The 26818-nt window shown below is 38.4% G+C and overlaps 2 protein-coding genes across 6 annotated transcripts in view; both read right to left on the bottom strand.

Moving 5' to 3' along the window:
- crocc2 (ciliary rootlet coiled-coil, rootletin family member 2) overlaps nucleotides 1-17974 on the bottom strand; it is a 44527-nt gene extending 26553 nt beyond the window's left edge. For 2 of the 5 annotated variants that reach the window (XM_058777748.1, XM_058777750.1), the window contains exons 1-4: nucleotides 17645-17974; nucleotides 15493-15640; nucleotides 15259-15377; nucleotides 149-316 (exon numbers count right to left, since the gene is read on the bottom strand). In XM_058777748.1, coding sequence (XP_058633731.1) covers nucleotides 149-316; nucleotides 15259-15377; nucleotides 15493-15640; nucleotides 17645-17686 — 477 coding nt within the window. In that variant the 5' untranslated portion in view covers nucleotides 17687-17974. The remainder of the gene's footprint in view (nucleotides 1-148; nucleotides 317-15258; nucleotides 15378-15492; nucleotides 15641-17644) is intronic. The other 3 variants (XM_058777749.1, XM_058777751.1, XM_058777752.1) reach the window with 2 other exon arrangements.
- A 262-nt stretch (nucleotides 17975-18236) lies between these two features.
- klhl30 (kelch-like family member 30) lies at nucleotides 18237-26808 on the bottom strand. The gene is made up of 8 exons (XM_058779350.1): nucleotides 26664-26808; nucleotides 25400-26238; nucleotides 25122-25308; nucleotides 20361-20447; nucleotides 19630-19785; nucleotides 19327-19515; nucleotides 18896-19041; nucleotides 18237-18769 (listed from the first exon to the last, which is right to left on the bottom strand). Exons 2-8 carry the CDS (start codon nucleotides 26171-26173, stop codon nucleotides 18524-18526), a joined length of 1785 nt encoding a protein of 594 aa, XP_058635333.1. The 5' UTR covers nucleotides 26174-26238; nucleotides 26664-26808; the 3' UTR covers nucleotides 18237-18523.
- Nucleotides 26809-26818: the final 10 nt, after the last annotated feature.

Raw genomic sequence — 26818 nt, 5'->3', positions numbered from 1 at the left:
CTATACCAAAGCTTCATGGTTTCTTTTTGATATGTATATTCTAAAAGTAAATACCCTAGAATTACAAAATCATTTCCCCCCTCAAAGATCCTTTCCCATCTTTGACAAAAATTAAATGTGTTGAATGAGACCACATCTAACAGTGGACCTTTGCCTGTAGTTTCTGCACCAGCTGAGCCTGTCTGTGTTGGCTCTCCTGAAAGGCCTGGAGCTTCAGTCTATAAGATCGTCCTTCCTCTCTTAGCCAACCCTGCTCTGCGCCATACACACTCTGCTGGTCTGAATCTCCTGACTGCTGCAACAGCATCTGCTCCAGCTGCAAAGACATATGCACACATTACACTGCTGAATCACCTTTTAGTTCCTTTATGGCTGTTCACAATTTGTATTAGCATGATTTAGTGACATTTACAGTGAACAATGGCTTCAAATATCAAAAGACTATTGTCTTTAAATTTAGCTTGTGTACACCACAGAATTACTTCTCGTTTTAAGTATAGGCAGCAGTAAATTTATGTTTTTAGTTTATGTATGAAACAATTGTTGTATGAAAATAAACCTAATTAAAAATATAGGTGACCCTGTGGCTAGTTGTCACAGAGGTCACAAGCTTCATATACAGTAGATTCACATCAGCATGCAATCAAGCAAGAAGTAACGAAAGGTTAAACTGTAGTCTAAGGACAAGTATTTTTAATGAGAATCAGACTAAGGCAAGGTGTTTTTACATTTTTGCTGTTTCATGATTTATGTTTTACATTTTGCAGAAAAGCGTAGAAAAAGCTGTTTAATGGTAGGTTTCATTGTGACAACATGCCCCACTAAAGGTCAGTGTATGTTCAATGAATTTGATCTTTTATCTTGAGCAAGCAAAAAACTTTTTTTCTGTAGTCAAGACTTTAAATTGTGCGCCTTTAGAGAAAATGCCTGAAACACACTCTGAGAAATATTCACTGCACAACTTGCCCCAGTCTCTCTGAACTCTTAAATTTTACGCATTTTTGCTTCTCAAGTACATTTTTCTTAAATTTATTCACTGAAAAACACAGGTAGCGTGTATAGAAAGAAGAAAGTTGTCTGTCACAATGGCAGTGTTTCTCTCTTGATTCCCATCCTCCTACGGGGTCTTCAATCTCAATGTCCCATTACCCCACCAACCCCTCCCATCTTCCTTTAACCCCCAGTGCATATCATGGTGCCAGACACCCAGTCCCTACTAACAGAAACCACATGTTTCCTCTCAACACAACAACATGCTGCCTCAGCTGATTCAAACAAAGCAAGAAAAGCAGAGCGAGGGGTAGAGAGTAAAAGGTGGAAGTAGAGTCACCTTCATCCTTTTTGCAAATAAGTAATACACACAACTACAGGTCATACTGAAATCGCAGGCTAACACTCATCTGCTGCTAAGGTGAACAGCAGCTTCTACAAGATGCAAGGGACAATAGTCCCCCTGTTCCCAACTGAAGCCAAGAGCTTCGCAAAACTTAATAAAACATTTTCAAACAGTCGTTCTGAGAGCTTTAATTCCATATACTACAAAGAGGGGCAAACCAGCACCCGGCTCTGGGCGGTTTTGGGGTTCAGGGCTCATAAGGGAACAGGGACTTATTATATGGCCCGTTGTTAAGGTGACAGCTTTTGAAAGCGAACAGAAAATGAAAAACATGGGTGGAGGACGAGTCAGAAGAGAGAGGGGGGATGTTGGGTGCAGCAGCAGCTGTGTTTAAAGGCTCCTTTGGAAACAGCTGCACTACCCTATTGATTATGTATCTTTTCAACTATTTTGGCACAATTAGAGGCAATTTGTTGCTACAACAAAAAAAAAGCGTTTGATGCAAAGTCATGAAAAAATGGCACTTACAAACAAGCATATTGTTCTGCCTTAAAAGCTTATGGGGGTCAGGAGTGCAGCACAGCACACCTCTAGTGTGTATGTATCTCAGTATGTACATCCATGAAATACATTTGCTTCCAGAAAATAAAAATAAGAAAGTCATTTGTGAGACATAAAGCAACAATGTGAGATATTTCCATCGGAACACTGTGACACAATGTCCCAATTATGATAAATTGTAAGACAAAATTGCCAGAAACCAAATCATGACTGTCACAATGTAAGATATAAAGTTGCAGTGTGAGTAACAAAGTCATAATTATGAGAAACAAAGACAGTTGCAAGATTTAAAGTCACATTGTGACTTTCATATTGTAAGACAGTGAGACAATCACAATTACGCAAAACAAAAATCACTACTGCAAGATACATTCACATTGTGTATTGCTAAATTTTGCAGAAAAAAAGCTGCAATTGTGAGATATACAGTAAATTTACATAGTGAAACACAGTCACAATTATAAGAAACAAAGTCACAACTGTGAAATATAATGTCATGTTTGTGAGATGTGGTCATATTATAAAATATAAAAGACATATTCTGCCACAAGCTCGCAAATATGAGAAACAAAGTGTCAAGTGTGTGTGCGTTCCTGTTGAGTTTCCTGTTTGCCCTTTTTTGGTCATGTTCCTGTGTTTCCTGATTTAGTTCATTAGTTTCCACCTGTGTTATTTAATCACCTAGTTTACTCCTCGTTTAGTTCTAGTACTTAAGCCCTGTGTTTCCCTGTCTTTACTGTCCAGTCTTGAATGTGTTCCTTGCCTGTGTCACCCTGTTGGATATTAAAGACTCTCGCTTTGTGAATTCCTCGTCTCCAGGCTTCCTTGTGAATTGTGACAGAAGACCAGACCTAAACTAAAAGTGAGCGGCACCTTTTTCCTCATTTTTAGTTTAGTTTTTAGCATATATACATGGCCAGAGTGGCCGAGCCAAGGGCCAAGGCCACAGAGGCGGATCCGCCATGGCCGCCCGAGTCGCCTGATCCACCATGGCTGCCCGAGTCTCCTGATCCGCCCATGGCTCCCGGGTCTGCCTGATCCGCCCTGGAGGCCTCCTCTGTGTCCCCGTCCTGCACCAGGCTCCGTGCCGTCCGGGAGGGGGGGCGATCTGTCACGTGTGTGTGTGTGTTCCTGTTGAGTTTCCTGTTTGCCATTTTTTGGTCGCGTTTCCTGATTTAGTTTATTAGTTTACACCTGTGTTAGTTAATCATCTAGTTTACTCCTCGTTTAGCTAGTACTTAAGCCCTGTGTTTCCCTGTCTTTAGCATCCGGTCTTGAATGTCTTCCTTGCCTGTGCTCTATGTCACCCTGTTAGATATTAAAGACTCTCTTTTTGTGAATGCCTCGTCTCCTTGTCTCCATGCTTCCTTGTGAATTGTTACACAAAGTCAGAATTACGACATTTAATGTCACCTTGATATAGATATAGAGGTGACTTTAAGATATAGAGTCACAGTTACCTTTTTATTCAGGCTCAGAGGTTTTGGAGGTTAGGATCCCATGGTTATGACATTGATTGATTTGGTATCCTAATGGACAGGCAAGATTATGAACTCCCATAAGCAAAAAAAAAATGATATAGAGCATCTCTCTTTTTTACCAAACTTTGAGAGAATGGAATCAACCTGCCTCTAATTACTGTCCAGAACTAACTTCTCCAATTCAAATCTTAACAGTAACCATGCTAAAAAATGATCTCAGATTTGCTACTGAAGGAAACTTTACCAGCAGTATCAAAAAGACAGGAGGGTTTTGAAGCAGGGCTGATGGATGATGCAATGACATGTGTCGATATTGGATCCTTCTTGCTAGCGGCACTAAACAAACCCAGCATTATGATGGTATTAAATTCAAGAGCTGGTCGCTCTCTCATGTTGCAGCCAATCTGCCGCCACAGGCTTGGCTCTGCTCCATGGGGAGAATGCTGTCACATGTGTCTAGAGGCCACTCAGCCTTTGCGGTGTATGTATAAGTGACGAATTTTCAAACACTGGTGTTAGCCACATGCTTTTGTTCAGATTGAAGCTTTATACAATGTACTTACAGTAAAAGTCATTTTAAAATTCTGGTTAAGATCTTCCCTTCACACCAAACAAGGGCAAGCATTCATGGGGGTGTATGACTCTAGGTGACTATGACACAGGATGACCATTCTTTATTTAACTTTGCCATGTACGTCGTTTTCAATAATATTGTGATTGTTGTTTTTAAAGATGTGCAAGCTGACATTAGAGTATGTCAAGGCATTGAGAGTCCACAAATCACTGTGTATCGTAGCCTCTTAGAATGCAGTTATAATGCCCACAACATTTGAGATATGGGGGCAAATAATGCCCCTGTATGAGTTTTTGTCTTTTATATTTGCATCATATATATCATATTTGCAATTTCACTCAAGCAAGAGAGCTGTTTGTACCTGAATATCAACATGATTGCAGACATGATATAGATTTTATACAAGAGACCTATTTAAAAAAAAAAACGATTCTGATTGGCTAGCAGCTGTTGATTAAATTCGTTGAACCGCACAGGTAGTTCCAGGTCAGTTTAATCATGTTCTATATTAATGCGCTTCCTATAAACATTAGTAACCATAGTAACATACAGTTACAGTTGAATAGTAATACAGACGAAAATAACCGTCATTTTTAACGTTTTTATCGTTTACAGTTAATTGAAACTTTAGACAAAATCAGGTATTTATTGCCCTGAAAAAAAAAGTATTTTGGAAGGTTTTTTCACTTAGTGCGGAAGAGTTTGAACAAAGCTTGAGAATGTTTGTTTTTATTGTTGTGATTATTATTTTTTTAATGACTATTTTACTTCCTTTTATGTAAAGCACTTTGAATTACCACTGTGTATGAAATGTGCTATATATAAATAAACTTGCCTTGCTTTGCCTTGCCTTGCCTAAATTCTATTCAGAATCACAAACTGAGCATAAAAAAGCAATTTGGTGCAGTTGCTGATATTTATATGGTAAAAATGCAAGACTAAAATGCATGTTGTTATTCAATAATAATCATCCTACCTACACTGTACTGTAGCTCTCAAATGAAATGTCATTACACATCAGTCTTTTGTTTAGTGACAACATGGGAGAACCAATGATGTTTGATGTAACTGAGTTCTAACCGGCGTCATGGACGCTACATGATTTGAGAGCTATGAGTTTAGTGGAGTTTAGGTTTCCTCAAACAAAGCTATCGTATGGCTTCAGAAGACTTGGAATATAACGCACAATTGTACTATGGACTGCTTTCATTGCACTTTTATGTTGGGTTTTTGTCCTTTTTTGAGCTTGAAAAAAGAACTGCTGATGTATAGAAAAGCTGCACAAGCTTCTTTTGTGCTACACAGAAAAAATAAGTTTTTTTACATTTACAATTCTAGAAAAAATCTAGAAAAATTACACACAATTTCAACATTATCAGAAGAAGGGGTTTTAAACTCCTCAAGTCCATTTGCACTCATTGTTTGATGACATCTGAGTCAGAGAGAAGTGTGACCAAGGCTTACACACCAGAACATCCTACTCTATCCACTGACCACACATTGTATCTGTAGTTCTCAGCAGAACAGGCATTCAGAATGGCCTCTGAGAGCCACTAATGCAGGAGGGGCCCCATCCCAAATGCTCGCCTTTCATTTAAGGTCACCTACTGACATTTTACAATAGCAATCAACATGCAACATATTGCAAAAGACCGGATGCATGGTTTATATTTCCACTGTTTTTTAATGCATCTATTCCCCGGATTCAGTGTCTTTTTTTATGGTAAGAGAGAGGCCCGTATTGCCCTCTCTCTAAAATGTGTTTTGAGTTAGCATTTTTCATATTACTTAATATTTATGATTTGTGCCACTCCTTGTATTGTCTCGTTTGATAAATATTTCACAATACATCAAGGAACGGCAGCACTTTGATTCATCTGCCAACAAGAGAACATTTTCAAGGCCACTGAAAGCTCTTTGCACAAGGGCCAAGAATATTCGGCTTCTCCCTCCATGTGGTCATAAGAGTGGATTGATCCTCTAATATGAGAGAAAACATATTTAGAGTCATGTTCATTTTCCGTCAAGCTTCCTGGGGTTCCAACTTTGCAGAATATTCACTGAAATGGACTCTGTCAGCTATGCTTAATTAATATCAAAACATTAACATTTTTAATTTAGATTAGGGGGATTATTACTGACATTTCTATAAATTGCTGGTTTGTCAGAGATTGGCTTCCTTTAATCAGAGGTTAAAACATTTACAAGCAATGAAGTTTTCTCACATTTTAGTTGAAAATGGAAGCTCCGTTATCATCTAGTTCACCCACAAATGAAAATTCTGTCATTACTCAACCTAATGTCATTCCAAACCCTCAAGACCTTCGTTCATCTTCGAAACACAAATTAAGATATTTTTGATGAAATCCGAAAGCTTTCTGACCCTGCATAGACAGCACTCTGGTAAGTGATTCTGAACTGTCAATGGAATTTGTGTTCCTAAGATGAACGAAGGTCTTACAGGTTTGGAACGACATGAGGGTGAGTAATTAATGACAGAATTTTCATTTTTGGGTGAACATGGGTAGTTGACAAATACAAATTTGACTGTGTCCCATGGTGTGACATAGAAAAAAAAACTTAACATACAGATAACATGAGAAAATTATATCTTCATTCTTAGAGTTACAAATAGCACGAGAGAGGTTTATCTTCAATGTTAGAGGGTTTTTTATTTTTTTATTTTATTTATTTTTTACATTTTTGCTGTCACATTAGAAGACTGATATTTTGTAACAACTGCGAGTTTATATCTCACAATTCTGACTTAACTCGCAATTCAGATTTTTTCCTCAGAATTGCATGATAAAAACTCACAATTGTAAAATATAAAGTCGGAATTGTGAGTTTATATCTCACAATTCTGACTTTATAATTCGCAATTGTGAGTTTTTATCACGCAATTGTGAGAAAAAAGTCAGAATTGTCAGATAAAAAGTCGCAATTACCTTTTTTATTTTCTATTCAGTGGCGGAAACGGGTTTCCATACAAACTTGTATTACTTTCTTCTGTAGAACATAAAATAATATACATAAAAGATATCCTAGAGATTTTGAATCAAATAAAAGTAATTGATGACAGATTTTTTTTATTTTTAGATGAAGTCTCTTCAAAATTCTGGTGAAAATTCTTTCACTACTTACCCTCATGTTGTTCCAAACCTTTATGATGTTTTTCTGTGGTGGACACTTCTGTGTTCCACAGAAGAAAGAAAGTCCAGCGGTATGGAATGATGTAAGGGTCAGTAAATGATTAAAGATGTTTCATTTTTAAGGCTGCACTCTGCAAAATAAGTGACCTGGTCTGCCAAAAAACAAAATAAGCAACCCGTTTTTCATGCTTACAGGCTGAAAGACCACACTCACCTCTGTCTGTCACTCATTTTTCTACCACTCAAAGAAATAAAACAGCAGTTTCATATATGCTTTCTGTCGCACTGGCTGACATGACAGTGGTCTTAGACTTCACACATCATATAAATAACAAGAGTGCACAATTAATTGATTTTTTATTCATGTGATTGTTTCATTATTTACATAATTATGTAATTACTTATCAATTGTTTTATTTTTTATTACTTCTTATAACCTATTAGCAGTTAGCACTTTAAAGAGCATATACCAGATACAGGGTAAATCACACCTGCATATACAGTACTGTATACACACAAATACATGAGAAATACAAATATATTTATATACACACACAAGCACATGAACTTACATGTGTGTACAAATTCACAAGCACAATAGCAGTGGGGGAAAAAAATCTCTTACTCCCAGTATCACCCATAAACAGAGGACAGACTAAGTCAGCCATATGCTGTGGCATGGAGAGGGTTACAGCTGCGAGCGCTTCTCACTGGCCTGGCCTGGACCCAGAGGCTTAATAAAGGGAATTAATGTAGTGAATAATCTGTCAGATTCCCAAACACAGCTGGAGCGGACGTACAGTTCCTCTACATATATATACACGCTCACACGCACACACCTAAACAAACTCCCCCATACTTACTCGTGCTAACTTCAGTTCTATCTCACACACGTGCAAATTAACTAATGCCTATACAAACTCAAACATACAAACACAACACGCCTGTCCCTTGTGCCTTGCTGTCCTCTTTCTACTAATATGCCCTTCTCCCTGTCCCTGCTGGAGTGCTGGCCCGCTGAGAGACATCCAGCTGATTGTGAAAGCTGTTTTTGCAGCGCCACTGTGAGTGATTACACAATGCTGGCCAAGAATCAGAGAGCTGTGAAGCTCCCCAGCTCAGAGACCCCACTGCAGCCCCCAGGCACAAACCAACAACCATCACCATGGAGCACTGTTTGACCACAGCCACAGCTGCTGTGGAGAAGACCTACTGGGAGGTAAAAACGGGACACAGGCAGTGTCCACACGCAAAATACAAACACAAACACATGTTCACATGCGCAATATTGCATCAATTGGGCTTGGAATTTACAATCACCTTCCACAGCGATGGATGTAAACAAACAAGTGAACAAGTATAAAACATATGCACTTTTAAAATTAAACTATAAACTACAAGAAGAAATAAGCCACATGAATGGGATACTAATAAAATAGTGGTTAACACAATGACTTATTTAGGAACCATGCCTGTTTCCACTAAAAATTCAAACTGCTGTGTGACGTGACAGAATCACAGCTATCAGAAAGATATTAGATCTTTAAAGGAATAGAGCTCCAGTCATTTTAAATCTGTTCTTATTTATTCACCTTCATGTCGTTCCAGAACCTTTCTTTCTTCTGTAAAACACAAATGGAAAAATGCTGAAGACTCTTAGTTGTTGGGGACTGAAAGAATGGGGACTGAAGCATTCAAGCTTCAAAAAGCATGCAAATGCAGCATCACACCAAATGTTATAAAAGTCTTCTGAAGCAACAGAGGTTGTTATTCTCTAATAATCTTCACCTCCAATGAGCTTTTAATGGGCTGTTAACTGCTGCAAATGGATCACTGAGTCAGTGACTAAAAAGTGACACTGCTTTTAAATAAAAAATAAAAATTTTATCCATTTCATGAAAAAGCAATCAATAGGCTGCTGAAAACCTGTAGGATCTGACACTGAGTGTGGCACAGGACAAGTTTTGAATTGCTGATGTGTGTGTGGGAAAATAAAATGGAAAAAATGATTAGTGGTACTCCTGAAAAACCTAATTCTAAAAATAAAATAAAAATTATGCAGGTTTATTTTGTTTTAAGCTACAGAATGTTGCCATAGTGTTCATTTTTAACACTTTTGTGAAGCTTGAAAGTTCCAGTCTCCATTCATTTTAATTGCATGGAAAAGAACAACCAGAACATTATTCAAAATTTCTCCTTCTGTGTTCCACAGAAGAAACTCATATGGGTTAGAAAAAGCACAACAAGGCTAAGCAAATGACAAAATTTTCATTTTTAAACTATTCTTTTGGAACAATGGCTATTTAGGACAAGTATAACTAAGCTGCTTAGATGTCACGCCTAAATGAAATGGCAAGCAAATAATAAAATACTTTCTAGGAAGTTTGCTCTTCTGTTCCCACAGTCAAAAAAGAAGAAAAAAAAAACACAGTCAAACAGGGAAGAGAGAGAAATATGGAAAAAGATAAAGGACACTTAATTAAATGTAGTGAGGACTCTGGGATGATCCCTACTTTGAGGAATGATTCTCTGGAGCGTCAATCACTTTTACGACTCACAGACAGCTGACAGATCCAACCTCACTGGCTCAGCTCCACTCGTGACCACTGCTAGGCTTAGCAGCTTTATGTAGGCAAGAAAACAAACCCTAAACACTGAGTCAAAGACAGTGCACCATTTTCACTCTAACAAAACAAGCATATCAGTGGCAATCATGTTTGACAAGACCTTTAAAGCAAAAAGGAATGGGGATTAGGTCAAAAGCACAGAGCCTGGAACCTTCCATGCTCTTCGTCAAAAAGTCTCCAACTAGTCTACGAGTCCAGATCAATTCAAAAAGGTTTTCTGACAAATAGCATCACATTTTAGCTACAAAACCCTTTTTTCACTTGTTTAGTGATTTATCTCTCAGCTTAAAAGCTTGTGGCTCCGTGATTGTTGTTTTTCTACAGTGCTCCATTTGGTTAACATTTCAGCTTTATCATACATCTAACTCTACATTCGGGTAACTCCTACAAAAACACACAGGGAGACTGTCTCACACAATCCCAGTCCAAAAACTGCCTCGGAGCTGTAAAATATATACCCACGCAATCCCCTGACACACACCCACACATACAAACTTACACACTCCCACACAAATACACACGCATGTACACGGCCCTAGTGCCTGAGAAACTGCAAACTGGCAGTTGTCCAATATCAACACAGAAAGGTCAAAGTTCACATCAACATTTTCTTCGTCCTCCTGAGACGATGCAGCTTTTCAAACTGGGTCAAGGTTTATCCCGGTTCAGGGGCAATTTTCAAGGGTCACAAGCGATTGCTGCGATTTCACCAGGAGACAGAGGTGTACTTTCAAGAGCAAAACCTCACTCCCTGCCCAAATATTTCCATATTCCCACTCTTGTTTAGGAGACCTCTCTCAAACTGTCCCGAGAGCCATGAGAAGGACTTTATGGGGTTTGCTGCTCCTTTTCAATTAGTCCAATGTCGTAAGATGTGCCACAGTGGGTCTATCCCGCCACAATGTCGCTGGGACCCTGCCCAGGAGAGAGCGAGGGAAGACTCACAGAGAGCCCCTAAAGCCAACTTCTTTAAGGTATTTGCCAGACTAAAGAACAAGAAACATCTCAAAGGACTACTAAAGTTAACCGACCAACACTCCCACACACTCCGAAGAGATAAAAAGAGATAAATTCTCATTTCATCACCTATTTTAGCTGAGTCAAATAAACTGGATAAACCAAGTGGTTGACAGTAAAAACTAGCCCACCTGAATCTATTTAAATGTAAGTCTGTGATTTACAACGCAACAACTAAATCAAATCAACACAGTGTAGGAAAGCGAACTAGCAGGTAAGTAGCACTCTATAAAGCAGTTTTGCAAGTACAGTAGACTGACCTCTTTAAGATAAGCAAAGATTTGTAATGTGAATATATTAGGGCTGTGAATCAATTTAGAATTTTAAACAAATTAATTATTGGAATCCGCAAATTAATTTGACTACATTAATTCAAATTATTTGCATATACATACACTACTGTTCAATATTGTATGATAATGTAAAAAATAATTACAATTTAAAATTGTGGTCCCACTTTATATTAGAGGGCCTTAACTACTATGTACTTATTGTGTTTATATTGTTTTACAAAACACTTTGGTTGCTATTGAGGTGGGATACGGGTAAGGTTAAGAACAGGTTTGGTGGTATGGGTAGGTTTAAGGACAGGTTAAGGTGTAAGGGAAGGGTCAACAGTGTAACTATAAATGTAATTAAAGATGTAATTACATGCTGGTATTTTTAAAATGTAATTACAATGTAAAAAAACATGTATGTACATAATAAGTGCATTGTATCAAATGATTAATTTAAATGTAAGTACATAGTAGTTAAGGCCACCTAATCTAAAGTGAGACCAAAATTGTTTTCCATTTTAATGTATTTATTATTAACAATATGTCAAATGTTATGGTAACACTTTATTTTAAGATGTCCTTGTTACAGTGTAATTATACATTTAAGTACTGAGTAATACTAATTAACCACATGTACTTACTATACGGTTAGGGTTAGGATTAGGGGTTAGTTTAGGATTACTAGCATGCAATTATGCTTAATTTATTGTTATTAAAATAGTAAGTACATGTAACGTGTAAAAAGGACACCTTAAACCAAAAGTCTTTACTGTCACTTAGTCACATCAGAGTAAATATTTTCAGTTGGGCCTCATCCAGCTGTTTTTGAACACAAAAACATACTAGCACAAAAAACTTGAAAAACTTTCCATGTTCTAACAGAGCTCTGTGTGGTATGCACACAGAAAACACACAATGATTGATGCTTCAATTGGGAATGACAGAATAAATGGATCACACTCCACCAGAATATGTCATTCCCACATCAAGACAGATTGAGGGTGAATACAGACAGGGAATACGTAAGCATCTAGGATTCATTATCTCATTTTAATGTATTGGCACCCAATGTATAGTTATGTGTATGTTACCATAACATCTTTAAGTTTTGACTTCTCATTTGACTTCACAATGTCACACATTCAGACTGGAGAGTTTTAAATTGGCGACAAAGAGAGGAGAGAGTTAGAGAGACAGACATGTCTCCACTCTCAGAGTGCATGTGACATAGGTCTTTCTTCTCCAAAAATATAAATGTGTGGATTAAAAAAGACTATTTATACCAACCAGACTAATTAAGTTTTATTTATAGCTCATATCTTAAAATAGGCTCCACTAGCAATGTGCACAGTTGGCATTCATTAAACTTGGCGAGGAAAAAGAGAGGGCACTGTTATCACAAATAGCAGCTTTGTGTTCTATGAAAAATGAGCTTTTTCTTTCACAGCCCCATGAGAGAAGGCCAATGACCTTTTTATTTTCCCCCAAACAGCAAGGTGGGGGGGAAGACAGACAGTGGCCAAGGTGATGCTATAAACTTCAGAAAGTGAAAGAGAACTTTCCAACAAACTTTGTTCTGCAAAACAGTTCATGATTTTTACATTTTAATGTTTAATTCTGGCAAAATTGTCTTGCCGGTTAATTAAATTGAAACTGAGGTTTGAGGGCTTTGTACGCTATACGAATGAGGCTTTATGAAGTAACCCCCACTTCTTTACAAAAAAGGAATTAAGAGATTTAAAAAAAAACACTGTGAAATGTAATTATAAGTTCATTTCTGATTCAAAAATGTTGACATCAGAAAGCTGCCACTTTGATCACAAGTAATGAAATGTAGATGCAGAATAAACTATGGCTCTGGCTCAGTTTACATCAGTCCTTCATAAACGCAAGGGTGTTCATTCCATTTTTCAGAGCCAAAGTCCGGTTTCAAACAGAAATAAATATATTTCATTCCATGTGACACAGTTGATTTTCACATGGCCCTTTACCACCGTTTGTTTATCGAAAACTCCAAACGGGTTTTCCCTCTCGGAAAGAGCACTGCGGCTCTGATGTTTGCTGTGCACATATTCCATTTCAAAGCCATGTGGCTCCCTCTTTCTCTGTCAAAGAGCCTCTGTAACTCCCTCTCTTGATCTCTTCCCTACACACACATCTGTCTATCCACCAACATGTGCAGAAAAATGAAGGAAAATAGGAATAGGGTCCAAAGGTGCTCCATCAACCTCTCACGTTATTAGTGATGGTCCCTCCTCTGTTTTCAATCCCTTTAAAACTGTTGGACGGAAGGAAACACTCACTTAAAATCCTTTCCTGGACCGAGACTGCATTAGTTCAGAGTGCATGAAACCCCTGCCACCAGGTTACTGATCGACATTCCCTCAGTGTCCATTACGGAAGGCCTAGAGAGAGTTTCAAGGCAATAATCTACATTATACCGGCATGTTTTGACTTCCAAGCAGAGAGGCAAATACAAAGGTTTCAGAAACTTTGCATCAATCACATGCTTACACTAGATGGAGGCTTTTGTTTTTTTATTAGGCACTGTGTGTTAGAGATATTAACCATATTGCCAGAGGACAAGATCACGTTCCCAATTGATATCAGGTTGTTTTTGATTTGATTTCTGATGCACCACTGGGAATGCGTTTGGGTGGGGTTGACAAGACAAAAGAGGATGGAAAACCATGGATAATATAGGTTATGAGATCACAGAACCACCTTATTTTTCAACACGGAAGTAAGCTATTTCCTGTGAATGTAGGAGACTTCTGACTCATTAGCCATTATCCAACTTTTTCCTACCCAAATTATGGGAGTAGCTACCATTAAATTGTAAACAATCAGTGACTGCCAAGAAAAATTGTTTAAAGTTTGGCTCTATGAATGCAGTAATAATAATTAGCAAAAACTTGGTACAATGAGGTCACATTATTCTCCTCACCCCTCAAACATCAAAAAGAAACTTAAAAGTGTAACAGTATTAACAAATTACTATGAACAGAACATGAATAACCGTAAAAGATCAGACAAGTCATATATAGCAACATATTATGGACATGTTAAATTTTGCTAGTAATACACTCACTGGGACTTTATTAGGTATCAATGTTCAACTGCTTTTTAATGCAAATATCTAAATCACCCAGTCAAATGACATCAACTCAATGCATTTAAGAATGTAGACATGGTCTGCTGAAGTTCATACTGAGCAACAGAATGAGGAAGAAAGGTGATTTAAGTGACTATGAACATGGCAAGGTTGTTGATGCCAGATGGGCTGATATGAGTATTTCACAAACCGCCAATATGCATGAACAACCATCTCTTGGGTTTACAAGGAATGGTCAGAAAAAGAGAAAATGTCCAGTGAGCAGCTGTTTGGAATTTTGACACTGATGAATGCTGTTAGACTGAGGCAGACCAAGCTAAAAATACAACTTTTAAACTTTTTTTAATCATCCTAACGACAAACAGAGTGCTACATAATGGAGTGCAGCAGATCAGTTCAAGAATTGGGGGGGGGGGGGATTGAACAATTTGGCAAAGAGAACTTTCAAAGAGAACACCAATAAATTGGTGGGTGAGTGTATACAGTGTGTAAATCTATATTATATAACACAAATGGATATTTCAAATGCTTTCTCTAATTTTGACAGACTGACAGCATTTCCCTGCTTTAGAAATATTCCAGCAAACTCTCCTGATAGAGCTTAGATGTGAAAAATGGTAGAAGATAGATGTGTGGACATATCCCAAACCATAAGTGCCAATTAAAAGGTAAATAACTAGAAGAAGAATAAATTGCAGTAAACAGTAAAACTATTTGCAGAACAAACCAGTGTGTTTATGATTATTACAATAAATTAAAATAATATGAGAACGAATTCCAGTTTGCAATATGAAACAGCACAACAGACAATTCTTGTACTGCTAAAATAACTGGAAGCAGCTGGCATTGAACATTCAATTAAAAAAAATGCCCGTACCCTCTCTTACATTAGAAATAAGATGGATACTTCTGCCATTGCATTTGGGCAATAATTTGCTTTTTATCTGAGAAGAATGTAGGTTACTGTACAAATCATGCTTTATACGGTGTCCATGATACACAGTGATTCACCCTCAGGTGGTCAAGTGTGTTTATCTATGCATAAATGGCTTATCCAACATATTTCCAGAGGAACTGGAAGTCCAGAGACCCAAGGGCATGTGTGTGAGGTTCGTACATGTGCTCCTACCCGGCTAGTGAGAGCAGCCTGCCTGCTAAGCAGCTGGTCTCTGTCTGCGCACATCTGAGAAGGCAGATCCTTCAGCAGCCGGTTCTCCTCCACCTCACTGCTCTCGCCTGATATGTCACCAGAGGAACAGCATGGCAGGAAATGATAAAATATACATGTGTTCTAATTACACCCTGATACACCAGCAGACCCATCATGAGCTCATTCAAGAGTGTAGAGTACCTGTGGGCGAATCAGCCAGGTTTCTGGTGATGATCTCACGGATGCGGGCAGGAACTGGTGTGATGCTGGACTCCTCCTCATCTCCCCGCAATGTGTAAGTCTTCTCCTCTCCACCGCTATCTGGGTTAAGCAGCGTCTCCTCCAGCTTCTGCATTACCAGCATTAGTGTAAGAAGAGGGGTTCACATACTACAATCAGGTGACCTAGTCTCACTGGAAACCTAAAAGCTCAAAAAGTTTTGATGCTTGTTAATAAAGCGTTATGTATTATTAAATTTAGAATGTACAGTATCTCACAGAAGTGAGTACACCCCTCACATTTTTGTAAATATTTTATTATACCTTTTCATGTGACAACACTGAAGAAATGACACTTTGCTACAATGTAAAGTAGTGAGTGTACAGCTTGTATAAAAGTGTAAATTTGTTGTCCCCTCAAAATAACTCAACACACAGCCATTAATGTCTAAACCGTTGGCCACAAAAGTGAGTACACCCCTAAGTGAAAATGTCCAAATTGGGCCCAATTAGCCATTTTCTCTCCCCGGTGTCATGTGACTCGTTAGTGTTACAAGGTTTCAGGTGTGAATGGGGAGCAGGTGTGTTAAATTTGGTGTTATTGCTCTCACTCTCTCATACTGGTCACTGGAAGTTCAACATGGTACTTCATGGCAAAGAACTCTCTGAGGATCAGAAAAAAAAGAATTGTTGCTCTACATAAAGATGGCGTAGGCTATAAGAAGATTGCCAAGACCTGAGCTGCAGCACGGTGGCCAAGACCATACAGCGGTTTAACAGGACAGGTTCCACTCAGAACAGGCCTCGCCATGGTCGGCCAAAGAAGTTGAGTGCACGTGCTCAGCGTAATATCCAGAGGTTGTGTTTGGGAAATAGACGTATGAGTGCTGCCAGCATTGCTGCAGAAGTTGAAGGGGTGGGGGGTCAGCCTGTCAGTGCTCAGACCATACGCCGCACACTGCATCAAATTGGTCTGCATGGCTGTCGTCCCAGAAGGAAGCCTCTTCTAAAGATGATGCTCAAGAAAGCCCGCAAACAGTTTGCTGAAGACAAGCAGACTAAGGACATGGATTACTGGAACCATGTCCTGTGGTCTGATGAGACCAAGATAAACTTATTTGGTTCAGATGGTGTCAAGCGTGTGTGGCGACAACCAGGTGAGGAGTACAAAGAGTCAAGCATGGTGGTGGGAGTGTCATGGTCTGGGGCTGCATGAGGGCTGCCAGCACTGGGGAGCTACAGTTCATTGAGGGAACCGTGAATGCCAACATGTACTGTGACATACTAAAGCAGAGCATGATCCACAGGACAGTATTCCAACATGATAACGACCCCAAACACACCTCCAAGAAGACCACTGCCTTGCTAAAGAAGCTGAGGGTAAAGGTGATGGACTGGCCAAGCATGTCTCCAGACCTAAACCCTACTGAGCATCTGTGGGGCATCCTCAAACGGAAGGTGGAGGAGTGCAAGGTCTCTAACATCCACCAGCTCCGTGATGTTGTCATGGAGGAGTGGAAGAGGACTCCAGTGGCAACCTGTGAAGCTCTGGTGAACTCCTTGCCCAAGAGGGTTATGGCAGTGCTGGAAAATAATGGTGGCCACACAAAATATTGACACTTTGGGCCCAATTTGGACATTTTCACTTAGGGGTGTACTCACTTTTGTGGCCAGCGGTTTAGACATTAATGGCTGTGTGTTGAGTTATTTTGAGGGGACAGCAAATTTACACTGTTATACAAGCTGTACACTTACTACTTTACATTGTAGCAAAGTGTCATTTCTTCAGTGTTGTCACATGAAAAGATATAATAAAATATTTACAAAAATGTGAGGGGTGTACTCACTTCTGTGAGATACTGTATTATTTATCGTGTCATGTCTGTCTCTGTTTCAGTTTCGTTGGATGTCACAACAGCACAAGGAAATGAGTCACCTGTCTTCAAGTTTCACAGAAGAACCTGAAACTGACCCACTGATCGACCTTAATTTGTTGAAACATCGCAAGGCTCGTTAATATTAAATCAAGATCTCTCCTCTTTCATTCACACATGCTGTTTTGAATAGGTAACAGTGCAATAACCTATTTAAGTTACAGCTGGTGAAGATCAGTTTTCCTGCTGGAAAACACGCACCTGAATCACGGCTTCCAGTCCTTGATCCCCTTCACAACTCATCTGGAAACTGGTAGCGATCCAATGCACTTAAGCGGACAGCGACGTTTTTCCAATTGTCCTCAATTCTTGAAGTGTTTTAAACGCTTAAACAGGGTTTAGCAAGTTGATATGCACGCTAATAAAGTTTTAAAGGCTTTAAAAGTTTTGCTTTACAGACATAAAGTTTGCAAAGTGCACTCTGCACTAAATATCAATGCTTTAATAACGCGCATAAGCAAATGAACGCAAACTATTTCGTGCTAGAATAAAGCCACAAGTGCAAAAGTAGCAATCACAGCACAGGCTGGAGGTGGGTGCCTCTGGTTGACAGGGAAACCGGACGCTCCCGCGTGTTGTCATGACAATTAAAACGCAAGCTTTCTGGCTTCCATAGTTACAGACGCTGCAGGTCAGGGCTGCACAAATACAACATTGTTTATTCCAGCACTTTGTTAAAAATCCATTGCAATTAATGAAAACTAACCAGGGTTTAAAAAACCCGATTTTGTAACATCATAAAACAACATATATTTTGAAATAAAAACAAATTCAGTCAAACGAAGAAAAAATCGAAGGTTAAGACATTTTAATTCAGATTTTCAAATTCAAATTTTACAATGGATTCACAGAGGAAAACACAAGTAGCATGTGAGATTTTTAAATGCCAAACTAAAGGCCATTTAATTCAAAGATTTTCATTGGCCACATGAAGGAAAACAACAGCTAGCTAAATTATGTAAAAATAAATTTAATTTAAAAAATCCCCTTATCAAAAATGTATAATATTGCCAAAACTTACTATACAAAATTTTACTTTGCACCAAAGCCTAGGTCAAGACTTAGAGGACATAACAGATATTAAGTCTCATCAGGGAAGAATTCAGTCCACTGGGAAGTGTCCAGGAAGATGGAGCAGCAGCCACTATAAGTCCAAAGCCTAGGAAGGAAGCACTCCACCTTCCAAGTGTTGGATGCTCGGTTGTATACTTCCACTTCCACACCGTAATCCCCCTCCATGCCCTTCCAGTGCCCCCCAGTCACATACAACTGCCCACCTAGAACCACCAAATCCCCATTCTCATGAAGAGTGTGTAGAAACTGAATCTGGGATGAAAAACAGCAAAAATAAAAAATATATCAGTTTCAGCAGAACATAGGGGTTCAACTAACTTTGTATACTCTTCTAGACTTTCTGTGTAAAAAGAATAATGAATATAATCTAAAACTCACTTTTTCCCACATATTACCCTCTGGGTTATACAGATAGACCTTTTTGGTGTTATCTGCTACGAGGTAAATGACTCCATCCATAGAAACCGAGCGGGGAGAAGAGAGATATTTAGGAATGAAAGGAGAACAGATGATACACCAGCTATCTGTTGAAGAAGAGAAATCTTATAAACAAAAATATACTCAAACAACACGGTATTGAACTGTAATCATGACTAGATGTTGGCAAGGCTCCATGAGTGAATAACGTTATAATTTATAAACGTGTCTTGTAAAGTGTCTCATAAAATTGTTCTGAATTACTAGTTCCAACATAAAACTCTTTGTAATGTGAAATTAGAAGCTCTGTTATAAAAACTTGGATTGTTTTTACTGGATACTCATATGTCTATTATTAACGGTTAACCATGGTGACATGTGTTGTCTCTTACCTATGACAGGATTGTAGCACTGCATAGTCAGGGCATTATATTTAACAGCACAAGAACCAATGAGGTAAAGCTTTCCTTCACATGATGTGGCTGCAAAATTAGTCACATACTTTAGCGCTGGGCACGTAAGAGTCCAGCAATTACTGAATGGGTCATAATGTTCAACTTCGACAAAATCCATTGTAGTTCCTGTCAATGAAAAGACAATGCAGTGTCTTACACAAAAATGTCCAGTTCTGCATATACATTGACCCAAAACCATTTGTCTGAAGCCTTCAGCTGCAAACTGATTTGTTTTCTTACCCCCAATTACATAAATCTCTCCATTGAGAGTTGCAGAAGAGTGGTTAGTCCTGGGACGCAACATCGGGGCGACTGTGACCCACTTGCCCTCACGAGTGATGTACTTCCAGGTCTCTGTGGTGGACCAGGTGTTGGACTGAGACCCTCTTGATCCTCCTGAGATTTAGAAAAAAACATGTTTTTCTCATTCAGATGAAGGCTTTGCTGATTTATTTGAATAATTTCTCTGCTCAAAAGGAAGGTTCAAATGTCCCAGTTTTGTGACCAGGAAACATCAGGCAATAATACCTCAAGTTTCCCAGGTCATCACAAAGTTAATGTTCTGCTTCTTTGTGCACATTTCTAAAGTGGTTTCAGGTCTTATGTGAGTCTTAGCAGGATTGTCTATAAGACGGGACTGTTTTATATTAGCATCTCCGAATCCTCAATGGAGATGACATTCCATTCATGTGTGCAATAAAACTATAAATCTCACTGATCCTTTCCCAAAGGGCCTAGTCTCTATAAATACCCGGAAAATCTGTGGATTTGTTTTCTCTAGGTAAAAATAGAAGATGTTTCTCCTGCTTTCTTTTTTTTCCTTGTCATTATGGTTGGAGGCTTACAGTCCAGACCAACCAGTTAGCAAATTATCAATTTTTCCAATAAATACCGTGAAGAAAACATATTATGATATGTGAGCTAAAGCCTTTAGAAACAGCTTAATATATTATGAAAAGAGTTTGGCTCACCTGTGACATACACATTGTTATTTAAGGAGACAATAGAATAACCCCATTTATTGTAGTTGGGAAAATCAGGTAGCTGAAACCACTGCCCTGTCAGAAAAAAAGAATAAAATACAAATGCTTACAAATGCAAATAATACAGTATACAGTATGCAGAGTGAAATGAGACCTTATCACATGACAATTCAGGTAGTTCAAGGTATTGACTATTGATTATTTTGACACTTATAGACAAAGGTTCTGACATACAGGTAATATAATTCAACTCAAATTGTGAAACTCGTGTATTAAATAAATTCAATGCACACAGACTGAAGTAGTTTAAGTCTTTGGTTCTTTTAATTGTGATGATTTTGGCTCACATTTAACAAAAACCCACCAAATTAGAATACTTCATAAGACCAATTAAAAAAAAACATTTTTAGTGAATTGTTGGCCTTCTGGAAAGTATGTTCATTTACTGTATATGTACTCAACACTTGGTAGGGGCTCCTTTTGCTTTAATTACTGCCTCAATTTGGCGTGGCATGGAGGTGATCAGTTTGTGGCACTGCTGAGGGTGTTATGGAAGCCCAGGTTTCTTTGACAGTGGCCTTCAGCTAATCTGCATTTTTTGGTCTCTTGTTTCTCATTTTCCTCTTGACAATACAGGTCTGGTGAGTTTGCTGGCCAGTCAAGCACACCAACACCATGGTCATTTAACCAACTTTTGGTGCTTTTGGCAGTGTGGGCAGGTGCCAAATCCTGCTGGAAAATGAAATCAGCATCTTTGAAAAGCTGGTCAGCAGAAGGAAGCATGAAGTGCTCCAAAATTTCTTGGCAAACGGGTGCAGTGACTTTGGTTTTCAAAAAACACAATGGACCAACACCAGCAGATGACATTGCACCCCAAATCATCACAGACTGTGGAAACTTAACACTGGACTTCAAGCAACTTGGGCTATGAGCTTCTCCACCCTTCCTCCAGACTCTAGGACCTTGGTTTCCAAATGAAATACAAAACTTGCTCTCATCTGAAAAGAGGACTTTGGACCACTCGGCAACAGTCCAGTTCTTCTTCTCCTTAGCCCAGGTAAGACGCCTCTGACGTTGTTTGTGGTTCAGGAGTGGCTTAACAAGAGGAATACGACAATTGTAGCCAAATTCCTTGACACGTCTGTGTGTGGTGGCTCTTGATGCCTTGACCCCAGCCTCAGTCCATTCCTTGTGAAGTTCACCCAAATTCTTGAATCGATTTTGCTCTCGATCGGTTCTCTCGGTTGGTTGTGCATCTTTTTCTTCCACACTTTTTCCTTCCACTCAACTTTCTGTTAACATGCTTGGATACAGCACTCTGTGAACAGCCAGCTTCTTTGGCAATGAATGTTTGTGGCTTACCCTCCTTGTGAAGGGTGTCAATGATTGTCTTCTGGACAACTGTCAGATCAGCAGTCTTCCCCATGATTGTGTAGCCTAGTGAACCAAACTGAGAGACCATTTTGAAGGCTCAGGAAACCTTTGCAGGTGTTTTGAGTTGATTAGCTGATTGGCATGTCACCATATTTTAATTTGTTGAGATGTGAATTGGTGGGGTTTTTGTTAAATGTGAGCCAAAATCATCACAATTAATAAAAATAACCAAGGACTTAAACTACTTCAGTCTGTGTGCATTGAATTTATTTAATACACAAGTTTCACAATTTGAGTTGAATTACTGAAATAAATTAACTTTTCCACGACATTCTAATTTATTGAGATGCACCTGTACACTTTATTACTACTGTTTCAATATTTTAGAATGACAGTAAAGTGAAAGATGAAATATGAAATAATGAAAGCACATTCAACCAGCATTACAATGTGAAGCATCCTGGGATGCTTTTTAAACGTTTTTAAGGAGTTTCCATATTTGTTTCAACTCCTTTTTCTTATATGATTCAACTTATGTATTTAAAAGTTAAAATTTTAGTGTTGTAAAGAAATTATACATCTGTAAAACTAATTTCAAGCATTTAAAAGGATAGTTCACCCAAAAATGAAAATGCTGTCATTAATTACTCACCCCCATGTTGCTCCAAACACAAATAAAGACATGGGACACAAATAAAGACATTTTTAATGAAATCTGAGAGCTTTCTGATGCTGCATAGACAGCAACACAATTGACATGTTCAAGGCCAAGAACGGTAGTAAGGACATTGTTAATATAGTCCATGTGACATCAGTGGTTCAACCTTAATTGTTAGAAGCTACGAGAATATTTTTGTGTGCAAACAAAACAAAAATAATAACTTTATTCAACAATTGTCAGTGTTCGACACACAGCGATACCACAACGCATGCATGTGCATTCCCCTGCATGTAAACAAGGTGCATTGCATCTGGGTTATCCGCAGAGGTGTAAAATACTTGAGTAATTTTACTTGATTACTTTACTTCAGTATTATTTGGGGGAATTTGTACTTTATTCAAGTACAATTTAAACTGACTATTTGTAATTTTAAATTACATTTCTGAAGAAAAAAACAGTACTTTTTACTCCTTACAATTTTATTTCATCTTGAAAAGTACATTACATTTTTATTTTATCTTATGCACATTAAATATGGTAAACGGAAGCTCAAACGTGCGTGTCTGATGTGAGAACCAATGATCATTGTTTCATGCATCAAGCACACATATTTCTACTTCAGTTATGACTTTCATCAGGTAAATGTCTGGCTTCAAAAGTTCACCATCAAATCCGAGGAAGCATATTGAGGTAGCAAAGTTGCATTTTCCCAAAAAATGTTTATTCATTATTTGTTCTGTTTTGATAGAGCCATTAGCTGTGTAATATATTAGCTGAATGCAAAAGATTGAGTGCAAATAAAATCAGTGATGAGAATTTAAATACCATTAATATTTTTGTGGAAATATTTTCTTAATTAATTAAAAATCTCCAAAAGTGTTTAAGCATTGTTTGTTAAATTAATTGTAATTCATGTTTAGTGATGTTCTCACCAGGTAGTGGATAAGTTGTATTGATAATAATTATTATTATTATTATTTTATCATAATAATTACATGATTTGCTCATTAATTAATCTAATTAGTAACAAATAATTATTTATCAATATTTGCTGAGAAAAAAACCCCTCTAAAAGCCCCAAATAAATAATTAAAAGATTAACAACACACAAAAAAGTGGCCTTTCAAAACGTTAATGTTGTATGTTTTAATTCTATGACTATCCTCATTAATTCAACACATAGTATTCTGTGTGGAATATGTTTCTAGCCTCTGCATCACATCTTGCTCTTCAAAGGGATAGTTCACCCAAAAATGAAAATTCTCTCATTATTTACTGACCCTCATGTCATCCCAGATGTTTATGACTTTCTTTCTTAAGGTGAACTCAAGCAAAGATTTTTAGTCCAGATAATGCAAAACAGAACCACTTCAGAACCCACACAAAGTGAACACAACGGTCAAATTTAAAATATTAGTATTACTGCGTTACTGTCATATTCACTTTGTGTAGTTTTTGAAGTGTCATTTTTGGATGTCCCATACACGTGATTTTTTTTCCCTAAAACTCTTAGTTTGTGTTCATCTGATAAATGAAAGTCACATGGGACGGCATGAGGGTGGAAAGGATGGAGTTTCCTTTTAATCCCTTTCCCTGTATTTTTTTTCCCGGTGTTCCTCTGTGCTGCATTTTAATTGTTGTTGTTGCACTAGATATACGTGTTTGACCTGTACCATTGCATTTTGTTTCGTTTTCTCCCTTTAACCAAACTTCTGAATGTCTGTCAGAAAAGAAAGTACTTCTACTTTTTTAATACTTGAGTACAATTTAAAGTTGTACTTTTTTACTTTTACTCAAGTATGTTTTTGGCCAGATACTTTCACTGAGTATTTGTACTTTCACTTGAGTAAAATTTTTTAGTACTTTTTACACCTCTGGTTATCCATCAGAACACAGGCTCCTGCATCAGCAGCACCACACACATGCGTCGTGGTACACTTGTGAATGCACGTCAAAGACTGATGCTCTCTAAGCTTAATAACTTTCTTAGCTTAACAGTTGAAACACTGATGTCACATGGACTTTTTTAATGATGTCCTTGCTGCCTTTCTGGGCCTTGAACATGTCAGTTGTTTTGCTGTCTATGCAGGGCCAGAAAGCTCTCGGATTTTATCAAAATTATCTTAATTTGTGTTCTGAAGATGACGAAGCTCTTACGGGCTTGGAACGGCATGAGGGCGAGTAGTCAATGACAGAATTTTCATTTTTGGGTGAACTATAACTTTAAGCATAAGCTTCTAGATGTAAAGATATCCAGGATTTTGATAAACACAAGTTAAAGGGTAACTTTGTTGCTAATCATTCAGCTCAGTATTATTATGATGTCAGTTGCATATGTTAATGAACAATGTGTACACTTTCTCCGTTACTTGCATCAAAGCATCCATTTCCACCAAATGCCGTAAAATGCATCTTCCACAGGAGTTTTGATAGCTCCAATGCTTTTGAGAAAACTCCAGATCATGCTTCTGCATTTTTGTACTCCTGCTTATGGACAGTTAGATCAAGCCCAATGAATTATTGGTGTTGCTAGTTTTCCTACCTTTTTGGCAAAAAGGAAAACCACAACCTCTATAACCTTTCTAATCCATAGTGTGTTCAGACTTGACTGGTAGTATGCACATCAGATCTTAATTCAAGTATTCCACGTTAACCTAATTCTCCTTTTATAAATTTACAAATAGAGTTGATGTGTCAGTTGAAGTTGTCCTTACCAAGCTTTGGGTTGAAGAAACCACAATTTCTGGGGTACAACCTTCTATCTCTGTCTTCATCTTCATCCTCATCTTCATCATCCGAGTCATCCAGTGAGCGACCACCCATCACAAATAAAACCTCCTGCAGGTTGAGAGCATTCTGAGTCACTCTCTGCTCTGACTCAGCTCCTGTCATTTCTCGTTTCTGAATTTGGGAAAAACAATAGTAAAAAAATCACTTTGATGTATGGAACATTATGTTTAAGAAATTTCTATATAAAAGAGATTTGTCTGACCTCTCTACATATTCTCTCTATGAACTCTTTGGATTCTAGTGAGTCTTGCACCAATGGCTCTTTAAGTAAGTTCTCAGTGAGGTAGGATTCTGTGAGGAGGGAAAGCTTAACCAAGCCCAACAATTCTCGCAGATGGCAGATCCGATTGTCTCTACAATGCCCGACCCAGGCCAAAACGGCCTCGACACAAGACCGGTCATCTCTTATATGCAGATCCTCATCCTTCAGGCAGGCCACCAGCCTGTCTTTCTCCAGCATCAAGAACTCCTCATGTTGTTGCACTGCCTCAAAGTTTTCAAGGAGGAAGCTCCATGCTTTGGCGACAACTTCAGGGCAGCCATGGATCTCTCCAAACTCAAGGATTCCCAAGCAGTTTGTGGCATCCATCTGGTGCTGCAGATATCGACTGCATACAGTACGGACGGTGTGGAACTGGAGCTGGCTGGATGTGCAGATGAGTCCCTCAACATTGTTTTTATTGATGGTGAGTTTCCCTGTATAAGCAAAGTCCAACAAGGATGACAACACATTGGGATCTACATCATGAAGCTCGACACGAGCAGCAATGCTCTCCACGAAATCTCCTGAGAACATGGAACGGAAGTAGTGGCTGCAGAGTGCAAGGATTCCCCGGTGACAGGGGAAATCTTGTCCACCAGCGCTCAAGGTGACATCCACAAATTTGGGTTGAGAACAGAGGGAGCGCAGGCCCTCTAAGATGCTCTGGGGATGGGAAGAGAGGCAGAAGTCTAGATCGTCTATATTACGCACCATGACGACACTTTGACCTATGGCCTTAATGCATTCAGGGCCAGCCAACAGATGTTTTTAGTGTTTACCTACATAGGACAAGACAAATGGGTATAATCAGTCACATGCAATCCGATTGCGACATTCATGATCATAGCAATGTGGAGCCTTCTATGACCTAAGGACAAATTTTCAGCCTTTCTGCTTGGTAACAGAACATTTCAGGAATAAACTGGAAGAGAATGAAGTCATGTTAGCACATCAATATAAGTCAAATTATCAGACGATTATCGCCGGAGTTAAAAACAGGTTCTTGCCAAAGACAATATATCTGATAGGCACACTGGGAAAGTATAATTCTGAGAATGAAATTTACTACCATTCAAGATTCCTTTTTTTGCCTGAGAGAGAATTCGCACACAAAACACACAAAAAAGAAATCACTGGCAAAACAACAAGTGGATGTTAAACAATTCTTTATAACACAAAACAAGAAAACAAGAACTGAACTTACCTGCTCATGAATAAAAGCAGAAATCATACATTATTCACAGTTCTTGTTTATAAGGCAGACTTTTTTGTTGCTGTTGTCTGAGATGTGGGACACGCTGTCTTTTGCAGAGTCACTGGGACAGCATTCTTGTCTTTCACACTGCTATTTTTAGGCCA

The sequence above is a fragment of the Onychostoma macrolepis genome, chromosome 06, assembly GCF_012432095.1.
Source record: "Onychostoma macrolepis isolate SWU-2019 chromosome 06, ASM1243209v1, whole genome shotgun sequence".
Classification (NCBI taxonomy): Eukaryota; Metazoa; Chordata; class Actinopteri; order Cypriniformes; family Cyprinidae; genus Onychostoma; species Onychostoma macrolepis.
Note: the sequence above shows the minus strand (reverse complement) of the source record. Positions and strands in the feature narration are given on the sequence as shown.